Source organism: Oncorhynchus gorbuscha, linkage group LG06, assembly GCF_021184085.1.
Source record: "Oncorhynchus gorbuscha isolate QuinsamMale2020 ecotype Even-year linkage group LG06, OgorEven_v1.0, whole genome shotgun sequence".
In the NCBI taxonomy this organism is placed as follows: domain Eukaryota; kingdom Metazoa; phylum Chordata; class Actinopteri; order Salmoniformes; family Salmonidae; genus Oncorhynchus; species Oncorhynchus gorbuscha.
Window position 1 is genome coordinate 73,750,922 of NC_060178.1, and position 15,145 is coordinate 73,766,066.

Consider the following 15,145-nt stretch of genomic DNA (forward strand, 5'->3'; position numbering starts at 1 on the left):
GGGTAGTGAGGTCTGCACAACGCATCACCAGGGGCAAACTACCTGCCTTCCAGGACACCTACACCACCTGATGTCACAGGAAGGCCATAAAGATCATCAAGGACAACAACCACCCGAGCCACTGCCTGTTCACACCGCTATCATCCAGAAGGAGAGGTCGGTACAGGTGCATTAAAGCAGGGACCCAGAGACTGAAAGACAGCTTCTATCTCAAGGCCATCAGACTGTTAAACAGCCACCACTAACATTGAGTGGCTGCTGCCAACATACTGACTCAAATCCAGCTCACTTTAATAATGGAAATTGATGTAAAAAAATGTATCACTAGCCACTTTAAACAATGCCTCTTAATATAATATACCCTACATTACTCATCTCATATGTATATACTGTACTCTATATCATCTACTACATCTTGCCATCTTTATGTAATACATGTATCACTAGCCACTTTAAACTATGCCACTTATGTTTACATACCCCACATTACTCATCTCATATGTATATACTGTACTCGATACCATCTACTGCATCTTGCCTATGCTGTTCTGTACATCACTCATTCATATATCTTTATGTACATATTTTTTATCCCTTTACACTTGTGTGTATAAGGTAGTAGTTGTGGAATTGTTAGGTTAGATTACTTGTTGGTTATTACTGCATTGTCGGAACTAGAAGCACAAGCATTTTGCTACACTCGCATTAATATCTGCTAACCATGTGTGTGACAAATACAATTTGATAATCATGTTCAAGGGAGGCCTCATGGAATTCACAAGGGTTACAGGTGCCTTTGAGAATTAGTCTCTATTATTCAATCACCATCACCTTAATTATTCTTCAGCTCTCCTTCCCTTTCCCTCCCTCCCTATCCCTTTTTCTCCCAGTCCCTCTCTCACCGACTGGTTTTTCACAGATGAGTCCATCAGTTGTGGCGGTGCAGGGGTTGGCCTTGAGCCCTGCCACCTCTACCCTCTCCAGGTAAGCACAGAAGCCTGAGTCACTGGGCTCCCCGGGCAGCCACTGCAGAGAGGAGTTGGTGAAGGAAGACATGTCCTCCCAGCCCCAGTACGAGATGTTGATCTTCCTTAGGCCCACCCACGGTGCTAACTTCTACAGGACAGAGAGGGGAGAGAAAGAGGTTGCGAGAGGGGGAGGAGAAAATGGATGGAGAAAGAGGGGAAGAGAAAGATGAAAGAATGAAGAAATATGAGAGAGAGAGAGAGAGAGAGAGAGAGAGAGAGAGAAAAGGGAGCAAGGGAGGTTAAAATCCTGAAATCTAAGATAAGAATTCTTTCTAATTCTCCATAGTATGTGGGGACACTAAGAGTATGAAAACATGTTATTCCTTTCTCAACATAAATCATACATATTTGATTCATGCAATGGTTATGTGAAATCTTAAATCAAACCATTGGGAAAATTGCTATAATTACAGTGAAAGTTCTCGACCTCAGACTTATAGCCAACACCAATCCATAAAACCAAGGCAGGCCAGAGTCATTAAACTAAGGTATTTATTTTGACTTTTAAAAATGTCTGTGTGTTTGAGTTATTTCTTAAATGGGCAATAATGTCTCAAAAGTTTTACCTGTAATAAATTGTTAATTAGCCAGCTAACACCGGCTATGATCTATCACACAGTAAAAATTTATGAGAGCATAACATTTGAGTAATCGAAGGAGACTGCCGTGATTCAAGTCCTGAAAAACGTGTTGCTGCACACTAAAATGCACTTTAATTCAAAATTCCTATTACAGGCCGCAACTGGGATGGAAAATAATCAATTCCTTGGGGGAAAAAGCAAACTGATTATTGTAGCCAATGAGAGCATCAGCTACTTCCAAATAACTGTCAGAAAAAAAAGCTGAGAGGGAAAACTGTTGCCTCTGCATCCTAAAACAACCAAGGTGAGCTTTATTATTAAGAATAGTGTTAATCTTCAAAGAACAAACAGAAGCTGCTTAAACACTCCACCCCAAAACCATAGCGAGAGATCGTCTTGCTCGATTTTTTTAAATGAATGGCACCAGTCAAACACCAGTCAAATATTTGCTCCTGCATATCCTCCTGACAGCGCAATCACTGGAAAAGTCAGCATGTGTGGTGGGGATATAAACAGGGAGTGTGACTCTTGCAAAAACAAATTTAAGTTTGGTTGGGATCATGGAAATCTAGTCTAGATGTACATGTAAACACTGGATCAGATGTGGGCTGATTCAGCAGTAAATAAGCTAAGACTTCAACATGTGTTCAACATGTTTGGTTTCAGATTATCATGGGGTAAGTTTCATGAGGTCTGGCATGGCCATTCCTCAGGCCTTCGACATGGAAAAGTACATTCCATATGATAGTCCTTGATAAAGTACAATGTTTAAAACAACACACTATTTTAAACAGAGGCGTTTCCCTTACCTTCTCTTGTAGCTGGTACTTCTGCAGCTCGTCCAGTACAAAGTCCACCTGCTTGGCGGTGGTGAGGGAGGCTATGTTCCCATCCAGGTTCTTACAGTAGTGCTGGGCATTGTCATAGCTCTCCCTGCTGGAGTTGATCCTGAGGCAAGCCTCCCCAACATGATGCCAGCCTTCCCCACAGAGCTGAGCTGTGGACAGGGAGAGAACAGTAATTTAGACCCAGGCTTCTGACTGGGTTGGGCCACACAATTGGATGGTGAACAGACTTCACACAACTGGAAGACTCAACACCCCTCAAGGATCTCAACTACATTTGATATGCATCTCACTTCTCACACATAAGCAAGTATGTCGCTAATATAAAAGCAGTCGATTGGTAAAAAATTAGGAACTCAGTCGGCATCTCAACTTACTGTTCAGAATTGGAATAGTAAAACACATTCTAACTAACAAAAAATGTGGTAGAGCATCAGCAGTTTTTTTCTCAGGGGGCCCCCCGTTGATTGTGTTAGTCACTCTCACTCGGATATCATATGAACATGGCATATTTCATTGGAAATGTGTAGAATTGCAGAAAATTATCTTTAAAATGGCACATCTTCTTCTTCGCCCCATGGAAAAATGAGTAGAATTGCATGTGATGTCTTTTAAAACTGCAACATTTTCTCTATGCCTCAACGCAAAATGTGTACAATTTCAGGAAAATAACTCTAGCGCTGTTTTGCCCATGAGGTGGAGAGCCACCAAACCAAATCTCGCTCAGACCGGCCCTGACCTCATGGTGTGAATTGAAGAACAGTCAGTCAATCAGTTGAGATATAGATTGAAAATGATGGATTATGCATCAAACATTTACATTTAAGTCATTTAGCAGACGCTCTTATCCAGAGCGACTTACAGGGTACCCTGATTGAATACACAAGTAAGTGTTTGTCAAGCACAAGTATACAGTTGTGCTCTGACTGACAGACACATCAAACAGTGGGAAAAACTACACAGATGAGGGACGAGACCTTAGTTAATAAGCAACAAATTGCAGAGAATAAGGGAGAAACAACTCCAGTTTCATCTCAGGAATTTCTCTGCATATTTTGGGGACTTGCGCTGATTACAATGAATGTTGGATAATGGTTACCACCATCAAATTATTTTCGTCAGACTAAGAAAGAAACCCTTTTTTTCAAGCATAAAAGGCTGCTGAAAAGATGTCCAACCAGAGCAGTACTGACATGAACAGTAACAAACACGTGGCTAGAGTTAAAGTCTTTAGAACAGGGGTGTCAAACACATTGTGCCCCGGAGGCCGCATTCGGTCTTCAATGAGGTCCGGAGGGCCACACTAGAAATGTGTTATATTTCCTTGCTGTCAAAATTGAAAAAATGTGTCCTCCATTCATAGTTTTGGGAATGTCTATGGTCCCTAACTGTCTAGGGATTATTAGCCAGCTGGACAGTCAATAAACTGTATGAACATAGGTCCATTATCATTTCGACACAATTTTGATTTGGTTTTAGTCAAACCTGGTTCTGTCTGCTTTCCATTATACACTGGAAGACAAATGCACCTTTCAGCAGGACAATAACCTAAAACACAAGGCCAAATATACACTGGAGTTGCTTACCAAGACGACAATGAATGTTCCTGAGTGGCATAGTTACAATTTGGACTTAAATCGGCTTGAAGATCTATGGCAAGACTTGAAAATGTCTGTCTAGCAATAATAAACAACCAATTTGACAGAGCTTGAAAACATTTAAAAAATAATGATGTGCAAATATTGTATAATCCAGTTGTACAAAGCTCTTAGAGACGTATCCAGAAAGACTCAGAGCTGTAATCTCTGCCAAAGGTGATTCTAACATGTATTGACTCAGGGGGTTGAATACTTAATCAAGATACACTGTATATGTGTCCAGTGTTCTACTTGCTGTATTGTATTTACTTCGCCACGCTGGCTTTTTATTTTTTACTTTACCTCCCTTATCTCACCTCATTTGTTCACATTGTATTATTGACTGTATGTTTGTTTTACTCCATGTGGACCTCTGTTGTATGTGTCCCACTACTTTGCTTTATCTTGGCCAGGTCGCAGTTGTAAATGAGAACTTATTCTTAACTTGCCAACCTGGTTAAATAAAGGTGAAATAAAATAAATACAAATATATTAGTGGGGGGGTTTTTTCAATATTTTTTTTTTACTAATAATTTGTGTAGATCGTTGACAAAACAAAAAGACAATTAAATTCATTTCAATCCCAAATTGTTACACAACAAAATGTGGAAAAAGTAAAGGGGTGTGAATACTTTCTGAAGGCGCTGTACTTACTGGGTTCTCATTTGTGAGTCAGCTGAGGCTCCATTTTCATAACATCAAGTAAACAATTATAATTGGCCTACATCCCGTCACCACTCTGGAGAGGAGAGTGTATTTGTGGATGTACTGTATTTGGAGGTATGTAGACGTGTGTGTGTGTGTGTGTGTGTGTGTGTGTGTGTGTGTGTGTGTGTGTGTGTGTGTGTGTGTGTGTGTGTGTGTGTGTGTGTGTGTGTGTGTGTGTGTGTGTGTGTGTGTGTGTGTGTGTGTGTGTGTGTGTGTGTGTACACACATCTGCTTACGCCTGCGTGCATGGGTATGTGTTTGTTTGTGAGTGTTTTTGTGTTGAACTCCTTCTGGAGCTTTGAAAAATGAGAGCAATAAATCCACTTTAGAGACAGGGGAAAAACATGTTTTCCCTGGGGAAACGCTACAAGAGTGTTTATAATGAATCAAACATTAGCATAAGTTCTCCAAGCATTCAAACTTGCTTGTAGCTATCAAACAGGTAGTCAGCTAAGCAGAGTTCTTGCTTGTTTGGAGTTTTTGGAAGACGTGTGTGTGTGTGTGTGTGTGTTTGGAGTTTTTGGAAGACGTGTGTGTGTGTGTTTGGAGTTTTTGGAAGTGTGTGTGTGTGTGTGTGTGTGTGTGTGTGTGTGTGTGTGTGTGTGTGTGTGTGTGTGTGTGTGTGTGTGTGTGTGTGTGTGTGTGTGTGTGTGTGTGTGTGTGTGTGTGTGTGTGTGTGTGTCTCACCAGGAATGGCATGGCACTCCTGTTGCTGAAGCTCCCATTGACAGTGGAGGTTGAGGGAGCAGCTCTTACAGTTGACCAGCTTGCTGCAGATGTGTTCATTTCTCACATGGCATTTGACAAAGTTCTTTACAGACTGCAAAGAAAGTATACAAACATCAAACATCTACATAGTTATTATTATGGTGAATTTACTTCATAGTATTGGTGTCATATAAATCTGAAATTTGTACACTGGCAGAACCCGAAAAGTATGGTTTGGCATTAGCCCCTGCAACAGTATGGAATACCCACATGCCCCATCCTCTTTGCCCCTTGCTTCCACACAGAGAGCTGTTGTTCAGACAGCATGGACGGGGGAGGGGCCAGGGACAGAGGACCTCTATGCTGCTGCGCAAGTTCCAGGGTCAGCTATAGACACACACAGAGGAGCCAGCAGGGCCAAGCATTAGGCTGATTGACACTGCTAGCCAAGCAGGTGAGATAATAGCGACTTAGTACACTACAACAACGAGTTAAGTAGTGACTCAGTAGAAGGCAAGCTTCAAGCTGCCTGACTATTCATGCTACGTAATGAATTGACAATTGTTGCTAATAAAATCCTAGCTGTGACTGTTTTATCTCACTACTGCCCCCTGTAGGCAGACTCACCACAGTGCAGTTACTGGAAGCAGAGATGCACTTCTTGTCTTCACACCACTGGCAGCCGTTGGTGTTGGCAGTGCAGCTGACACAGTCAGAGAACCTGAAGCACCTCTCGTCTTCACTATCTGGATGGGGGACGACACAGTTTAACAGCAGAACACAGTTAGTCTAGTCTGCACCGTCTGGGTGTGGGGTTAAAAAAAACAGCTTAAAAAGAAAAACGGAACACTCGACACAGACAGTTTTATAAAGGGAACAGAGGTAGAGAACCCAGTCAAAAATAGAGGTCAAGTTCAGGATCAGTAGTAACTGTAGCAGAACAGAGAATGCCAGAGACATTGTCCAACATTGTCCTCTCTATCAGGATGCTGTGTACATAATATAAGTCTAGTGAGAGAAACAATACTGGAGAACAGCAGGTCAAGAGACACAATCAAATGAAATTGTATTTGTCACATCCGCCGAATACAAAGCTGTAGACCTTAGCGTGAAATGCTTACTTACAAGCCCTCAACCAACAATGTAGTTCAAGAAAATATTTACAAAATAAAAAATAAAGTAAAAAAATACAATCAAAAAGTAACACAAGAAAATTACATAACAATAACGAGTCAATATGTGGGGGGTACAGGTTAGTCAAAGTAACCAGTGGGTCAGAAGTTTACATACACTCTGTTGACTGTGCCTTTAAACAGCTTAGAAAATTCCAGAAAATGATGTCATGTCTTTAGAAGCTTCTGTAAGTTGGAGGTGTACCTGTGGATGTATTTCAAGGCCTATCTTCAAACTCAGTGCCTCTTTAATTGACATCATGGGAAAATCTAAAGAAATCAGCCAAGACCTCAGAAAGAAAATTGTAGACCACAAGTCTGATTCATCCTTGGGAGCAATTTCCAAACTCCTGAAGGTACCATATTCTGTACAAACAGTAGTACGCAAGTATGAACACAATGGGACCACATAGCCGTCATACCGCTCAGGAAGAAGACGCATTCTGTCTACTAGAGATGGACGTACTTTGATTCACACTTTTCGCACCAATCTCAGAACAGCAGCAAATGACCTTGTGAAGATGCTGGAGGAAAAAGTTTTAAAAGTATCTATATCCACAGTAAAACAAGGAAGAAGCCACTGCTCCAAAACATCCATAAAAAAGCCAGACTAAAGTTTACAACTGCACATTGGGTCAAAGATCGAACTGTGCTGGCCATAATGATCATCATTATGTTTGGAGGAAAAAGGGGGAGGCTTGCAAGATGAAGATAACCATCCCAAACATTAAGCACAGGGGTGGCAGCATCATGTTGTAGGGGTGCTTTGCTGCAGGAGGGACTGGTGCACTTCACAAAATAGATGGCATCATAAGGAAATAAAATTATGTGGATATATTGAACATCTCAAGACATCAGTCAGGACTTTAAAGCTTGGTCCCAAATGGGTCTTCCAAATGAACAACGACACCAAGCATACTTCAAAGTTGTGGCAAAATGGCTTAAGGACAAAAAAGTCAAGGTATTGGAGTGGCCATCACAAAGCCCTGACCTCAATCCCATAGAAAATGTGTGGGCAGAACTGAAAAGGTGTGTGCGAGCAAGGAGGCCACTAAACATGACTCAGTTACTCTAGCTCTGTCAAGAGGAATGGGCCAAAATTCACCCAACTTATTGTGGGAAGCTTGTGGTACGCTAACCAAAATGTTTGACCCAAGTTAAACAATTTAAAGGAAATGCTACCAAATTCTATTTGAGTGGATGTAAACTTCTGACCCACTGGAGATGTGATGAAAGAAATAAAAGCTGAAATAAATCATTCTCTCTACTATTATTCTGACATTTCACATTCTTAAAATAAAGTGGAGATCCTAACTGACCGAAGATTAAATGTCAGGAATTGTGAAAAACTGAGTTTAAATGTATTTGTCTAAGGTGTATGTAAACTTCCACTTCAACTGTCATTAGGGGTAAAGTGACTTTGTATAGATAATAAACAGCGAGTAGCAGCAGAGTAAAAACAAAGGGGGGTTATCAATGTAAATAGTCCGGGTGGCCATTCTTAATTTTATTTATTTTATTTATTTCACCTTTACTTAACCAGGTAGGCAAGTTGAGAACAAGTTCTCATTTACAATTGCGACCTGGCCAAGATAAAGCAAAGCAGTTCGACAGATACAACGACACAGAGTTACACATGGAGTAAAACAAACATACAGTCAATAATACAGTATAAACAAGTCTATATACAATGTGAGCAAATTAGGTGAGAAGGGAGGTAAAGGCAAAAAAAGGCCATGGTGGCAAAGTAAATACAATATAGCAAGTAAAACACTGGAATGATAGTTTTGCAATGGAAGAATGTGCAAAGTAGAAATAAAAATAATGGGGTGCAAAGGAGCAAAATAAATAAATTAAATACAGTTGGGAAAGAGGTAGTTGTTTGGGCTAAATTATAAGTGGGCTATGTACAGGTGCAGTAATCTGTAAGATGCTCTGACAGTTGGTGCTTAAAGCTAGTGAGGGAGATAAGTGTTTCCAGTTTCAGAGATTTTTGTAGTTCGTTCCAGTCATTGGCAACAGAGAACTGGAAGGAGAGGCGGCCAAAGAAAGAATTGGTTTTGGGGGTGACTAGAGAGATATACCTGCTGGAGCGTGTGCTACAGGTGGGAGATGCTATGGTGACCAGCAAGCTGAGATAAGGGGGGACTTTACCTAGCAGGGTCTTGTAGATGACATGGAGCCAGTGTTTTTGGCGACGAGTATGAAGCGAGGGCCAGCCAACGAGAGTGTACAGGTCGCAATGGTGGGTAGTATATGGGGCTTTGGTGACAAAACGGATTGCACTGTGATAGACTGCATCTAATTTGTTGAGTAGGGTATTGGAGGCTATTTTGTAAATGACATCGCCAAAGTCGAGGATTGGTCAGTTTTACAAGGGTATGTTTGGCAGCATGAGTGAAGGATGCTTTGTTGCGAAATAGGAAGCCAATTCTAGATTTAACTTTGGATTGGAGATGTTTGATATGGGTCTGGAAGGAGAGTTTACAGTCTAACCAGACACCTAAGTATTTGTAGTTGTCCACGTATTCTAAGTCAGAGCCGTCCAGAGTAGTGATGTTGGACAGGCGGGTAGGTGCAGGTAGCGATCGGTTGAAGAGCATGCATTTAGTTTTACTTGTATTTAAGAGCAATTGGAGGCCACGGAAGGAGAGTTGTATGGCATTGAAGCTTGCCTGGAGGGTAGTTAACACAGTGTCCAAAGAAGGGCCGGAAGTATACAGAATGGTGTCGTCTGCGTAGAGGTGGATCAGGGACTCACCAGCAGCAAGAGCGACCTCATTGATGTATACAGAGAAGAGAGTCGGTCCAAGAATTGAACCCTGTGGCACCCCCATAGAGACTGCCAGAGGTCCGGACAGCAGACCCTCCGATTTGACACACTGAACTCTATCAGATAAGTAGTTGGTGAACCAGGCGAGGCAATCATTTGAGAAACCAAGGCTGTCGAGTCTGCCGATTTGGATGTGGTGGTTGACAGAGTCGAAAGCCTTGACCAGATCAATGAATACGGCTGCACAGTAATGTTTCTTATCGATGGCGGTTAGGATATTGTTTAGGACCTTGAGCGTGGCTGAGGTGCACCCATGACCAGCTCTGAAACCAGATTGCATAGCAGAGAAGGTATGGTGAGATTCGAAATGGTCGGTAATCTGTTTGTTGACTTGGCTTTCGAAGATCTTAGAAAGGCATGGTAGGATAGATATAGGTCTGTAGCAGTTTGGGTCAAGAGTGTCCCCCCCTTTGAAGAGGGGGATGACCGCAGCTGCTTTCCAATCTTTGGGAATCTCAGACGACACGAAAGAGAGGTTGAACAGGCTAGTAATAGGGGTGGCAACAATTTTGGCAGATAATTTTAGAAAGAAAGGGTCCAGATTGTCTAGCCCGGCTGATTTGTAGGGGTCCAGATTTTTCAGCTCTTTCAGAACATCAGCTGAATGGATTTGGGAGAAGGCGAAATGGGGAAACCTTGGGCGAGTTGCTGTTGGGGGTGCAGTGCTGTTGACCGGGGTAGGAGTAGCCAGGTGGAAAGCATGGCCAGCCGTAGAAAAATGCTTATTGAAATTCTCAATTATGGTGGATTTATCAGTGGTGACAGTGTTTCCTATCTTCAGTGCAGTGGGCAGCTGGGAGGAGGTGTTCTTATTCTCCATGGACTTTACAGTGTCCCAGAACTTTTTTGAGTTAGTGTTGCAGGAAGCAAATTTCTGCTTGAAAAAGCTAGCCTTGGCTTTTCTAACTGCCTGTGTATAACGGTTTCTAGCTTCCCTGAACAGCTGCATATCACGTGGGCTGTTCGATGCTAATGCAGAACGCCATAGGATGTTTTTGTGTTGGTTAAGGGCAGTCAGGTCTGGGGAGAACCAAGGGCTATATCTGTTCCTGGTTCTAAATTTCTTGAATGGGGCATGTTTATTTAAGATGGTTAGGAAGGCATTTAAAAAAATATCCAGGCATCCTCTACTGACGGGATGAGATCAATATCCTTCCAGGATACCCCGGCCAGGTCGATTAGAAAGGCCTGCTCGCTGAAGTGTTTCAGGGAGCGTTTTACAGTGATGAGTGGAGGTCGTTTGACCGCTGACCCATTACGGATGCAGGCAATAAGGCAGTGATCGCTGAGATCTTGGTTGAAGACAGCAGAGGTGTATTTAGAGGGGAAGTTGGTTAGGATGATATCTATGAGGGTGCCCGTGTTTAAGGCTTTGGGGGGGTACCTGGTAGGTTCATTGATAATTTGAGTGAGATTGAGGGCATCAAGTTTAGATTGTAGGATGGCTGGGGTGTTCTAGTTTAGGTCGCCTAGCAGCACAAGCTCTGAAGATAGATGGGGGGCAATCAGTTCACATATGGTGTCCAGAGCACAGCTGTGGGCAGAGGGTGGTCTATAGCAGGCGGCAACGGTGAGAGACTTGTTTTTAGAGAGGTGGATTTTGAAAAGTAGAAGTTCAAATTGTTTGGGTACAGACCTGGATAGTAGGACAGAACTCTGCAGGCTATCTTTGCAGTAGATTGCAACACCTCCCCCTTTGGCAGTTCTATCTTGTCTGAAAATGTTGTAATTTGTAATTAAAATTTCAGAATTTTTGGTGGTCTTCCTAAGCCAGGAAAAAGACACAGCTAGAACATCCGGGTTGGCAGAGTGTGCTAAAGCAGTGAATAGAACAAACTTAGGGAGGAGGCTTCTTATGTTAACATGCATGAAACCAAGGCTATTACGGTTACAGAAGTCATCAAAAGAGAGCGCCTGGGGAATAGGAGTGGAGCTAGGCACTGCAGGGCCTGGATTCACCTCTACATCGCCAGAGGAATATAGGAGGAGAAGAATAAGGGTACGGCTAAAAGCAATAAGAATTGGTCGTCTAGAACGTCTGGAACAGAGAGTAAAAGGAGGTTTCTGGGGGCGATAAAATAGCATCAAGGTATAATGTACAGACAAAGGTATGGTAGGATGTGGATACAGTGGAGGTAAACCTAGGTATTGAGTGATGAAGAGAGAGATATTGTCTCTAGAAACATCATTGAAACCAGGAGATGTCATTGCATGTGTGGGTGGTGGAACTAATAAATTGGATAAGGTATAGTGAGCAGGACTAGAGGCTCTACAGTGAAATAAGCCAATAAACACTAACCAGAACAGCAATGGACAAGACATATTGACATTAAGGAGAGGCATCCTTAGTCGAGTGATCAAAAGAGTCCAGTGAGTGGAGTGGTTGGTTTGGGGGTCACGGCGATTTAGACAGCTAGCCAGGACATCGGTAGCAAGCTAGCATAGGATGGAGGTCTGTTGTTAGCCACCTCTTGCGTTCCGTCAGTAGATTAGTGGGGTTCCGTGTGGTAGAGGGGATTAGTCCAAATCACACAACAACAAAAAATAAAATAAAAACAATATATAGTTATAGAAGCCCAAGAAGAAACATAATAATAATAAAAATAAATAAATTGTCCGATTGTCTATTCTGAGAGCAGCCGGTAAGACAGCTAACGGTTAGCAGGCCGCAGATGGGCGTTCAGGTAACGTCGCGACGGAGGAGCCAGCCGGATCTCCTTCGGGTAGATAACATCGGCAGTCCAGTTGTGAAAGCCCGGTGGGGCTCCGCGTAGGCAGTAAAAACGGGTCCGGATAGGTGACTGCAGCCCAGGAGTGATTGACGGAGCTCAGGAGTCATTGACGGAGCTGGCTAGCTCCGGAGTAATTGATGTTTGCTCCGGAATCGACGAGAGCAGATACACACGGATAGCAGCTAGCTAGCTGTGAGATCCGGGAATGAATGTCCAGAGAGCAGTTGAAATCCAAGGACATGGAGAGAAAAATTGGTCCGGTATGTTCCGTTCCGAGCTGCGCCGTACAAAACTGGCGATAGATTTGAGCTAAAGGATAGCTGATGACCACAAACCGTGGTTAGCTGAATACTAACGATTTGCCAGTAAAGAAGCTAACTAGCTTCTGATTAGCTTCTAGCTAGCTCCTTGCTAGCTTCTGGTTAGTTTCTGGCTAGTTTCTGGCTAGCTTCTTGGAGTTTCTGGCTAGCTTCTGGCTAGCTTCTTGGAGGATTGCAGATTTGAGGTAAATAATACTTATTTATAAATATAAATTGGTGAGGCGGGTTGCAGGAGAGTGTTTTGAAGATGAGTTGATGGAAAATAAAAATAAAATGTATGTGAAAAAAAGTTGTAAATATATATATACAGGACACGACAAGACGAGGACAAAAGACGTCTGAACTGCTATGCCATCTCGGGCAATTATTATGGCTTGGGGGTAGAAGCTGTTGGTAGCAGAGATCAGTCTACAACTTGGGTGACTGGAGTCTTTGACAATCTTTGGGCCTTCTGCTGACACCTCCTAGTATGTAAGTCCTGGATGGCAGGAAGCTTGGCCCCAGTGATGTACTGGGCCATATGCACTACCCGCTGTCGCGCCTTATGGTCAGAAACCGAGCAGTTGCCATACCAGGCAGTGATGCAATTGGTCAGGATGCTCTCGATGGTGCAGCTGTAAAACTTTTTGAGGATCTGGGGACCCATGCCAAATCTTTTCAGTCTCCTGAGGGGGAAAGGTGTTGTCATGCCATCTTCACAACTGTCTTGGTGTGTTTGGACCATGATAGTTTGTTGGTGATGTGGACAGCAAAGAACTTGAAACTCACAACCCGCTCCACTACAGCCCCGTCGATGTTAATAGGGGCCTGTTTGGCCCTCATTTTCCTATAGTCCATGATAAGCTCCTTTGTCTTGCTCACATTAAGGGAGAGGTTGTTGTCCTGGCACCACACTGCCAGGTCTCTGACCTACTCCCTATAGGCTGTCTCATCGTTGTCGGTGATCAGGCCTACTAGTTTGCTGACGCTGTTGTGTCGTCAGAAAACTGAATGATAGTGTTGGAGTCGTGCTTTTCCACACAGTTGTGGGTGAACAGGGAGTACAGGAGGGGACTAATCACACCCCCCTGAGGGGCCCCCGTGTTGTGGATCAGCGTGGCAGATGTTGTTGTTGCATACACTCACCACCTGGGGGCGGCCCTTCAGGATCCAGTTGCAGAGGGAGGTATTTAGTCCAAGTGTCCTTAGCTTAGTGATGAGCTTTCTGGGTACTATGGTGTTGAACGCCGAGCTGAAGTCAATGAACAGCATTCTCACATCGGTGTTCCTTTTTTCCAGGTGGGAAAGGGCATGGTAGAGTGCGATTGAGATTGCATCATCTGTGGATCTATTGGGGCGGTATATTAAATGGAGAGGGTCTAGGGTTTCCGGCATGACGGTGTTTATGTGAGCCATGATAAGCCTTTCAAAGCACTTCATGGCTACCGACAGGGGGGAGGGGTGTAATCATTTAGGCAGGTTATCTTTGCTTTCTTGGGAACATGGACTATGAAACATGTAGGTATTACAGACTTGGCCAAAGAGAGGTTGAGAATGTCAGTGAAGACACTTTCCAGTTAGCTTGTCTGGTAGGCTCGCATCAGCTCGTGGCTGGGTTTCCCTTTGTAGTCAGCAATAGTTTGCAAGCCATGCCACAAGCGACGAGCGTCAGAGTCGGTGTAGTAGGATTCAATCTTAGTCCTGTATTGAAGCTTTGCCTGTTTGATGTTTCGTCTGAGGGCATAGCAGGATTTCTTATAAGCGTCCTGCTCCTTGAAAGAGGCAGCTTGAGCCTTTAGCTCGGTGCGGATGTTGCCTGTAATCCATGGCTTCTGGTTGGAATATGTACGTACGGTCACTGTGGGGATGATGTCGTGGATGTACTTAATGGTGAAGCAAGTGACTGAGGTGGTATACTCCTCTTATCCAGAGCGACTGCCATTGGATGAATCCCAGAACACATCCAGTCTGTGCTAGCAAAACAGTCCTGTAGCGTAGCATCCATTGGTAGGATAGTCTTAATCGTAGATCGGACAAAGCAGTGTATCCTTTGCATTGGACTCATTAAAGAAATAATCTTTATCCAGTTCGAGGTGAGTAATCGCTGTTCTGATGTCCAAAAGCTATTTTCGGTCATAAGAGATGGTAGCAGCAACATTATGTACAAAATGAGGTACAAACAATGTGAAAAACCAACAGGGTTGACATGAAAATGCCACCTGCAACACCACCTTCTCAGTAGGAAAACAAAAAGGTAGATGGGTCTAGCTCAATATGCCTTTCATTTCTATTTGCCCTGTGGAGCCAATTTCAACTCACCCTCCATGCCAGCAGCCACTGACAAATGAACGGATAGAGAAGGACAGAGGATAAACAGTGTGATAATCTGTCATCAATTAGTCATTTAATTAGTTAATCACCGGTCCAATTCACCTCCGATAACACTCTAAAACACAATACAGGTGTTTCTGCAACCTTGTGAATGTATTTCCAACATAATTGTATTTGCCTCCGAATGGGATAATTGTGTTGGTCCTGACCTTTTGTTCCCACCACTATGTACACAGGCCTTACGAGGAATCAGAATTATTATTACTCTCAA

At 43.2% G+C, this 15,145-nt stretch overlaps 1 protein-coding gene across 1 annotated transcript in view; it reads right to left on the reverse strand.

The window, feature by feature from the left end:
- LOC124038304 (attractin-like protein 1) overlaps positions 1-15,145 on the reverse strand; it is a 354,502-nt gene that overhangs the window by 232,200 nt on the left and 107,157 nt on the right. The window contains exons 13-17 of the mRNA XM_046354014.1: positions 6,135-6,253; positions 5,778-5,894; positions 5,487-5,619; positions 2,419-2,606; positions 903-1,116 (exon numbers count right to left, since the gene is read on the reverse strand). Coding sequence (XP_046209970.1) covers positions 903-1,116; positions 2,419-2,606; positions 5,487-5,619; positions 5,778-5,894; positions 6,135-6,253 — 771 coding nt within the window. The remainder of the gene's footprint in view (positions 1-902; positions 1,117-2,418; positions 2,607-5,486; positions 5,620-5,777; positions 5,895-6,134; positions 6,254-15,145) is intronic.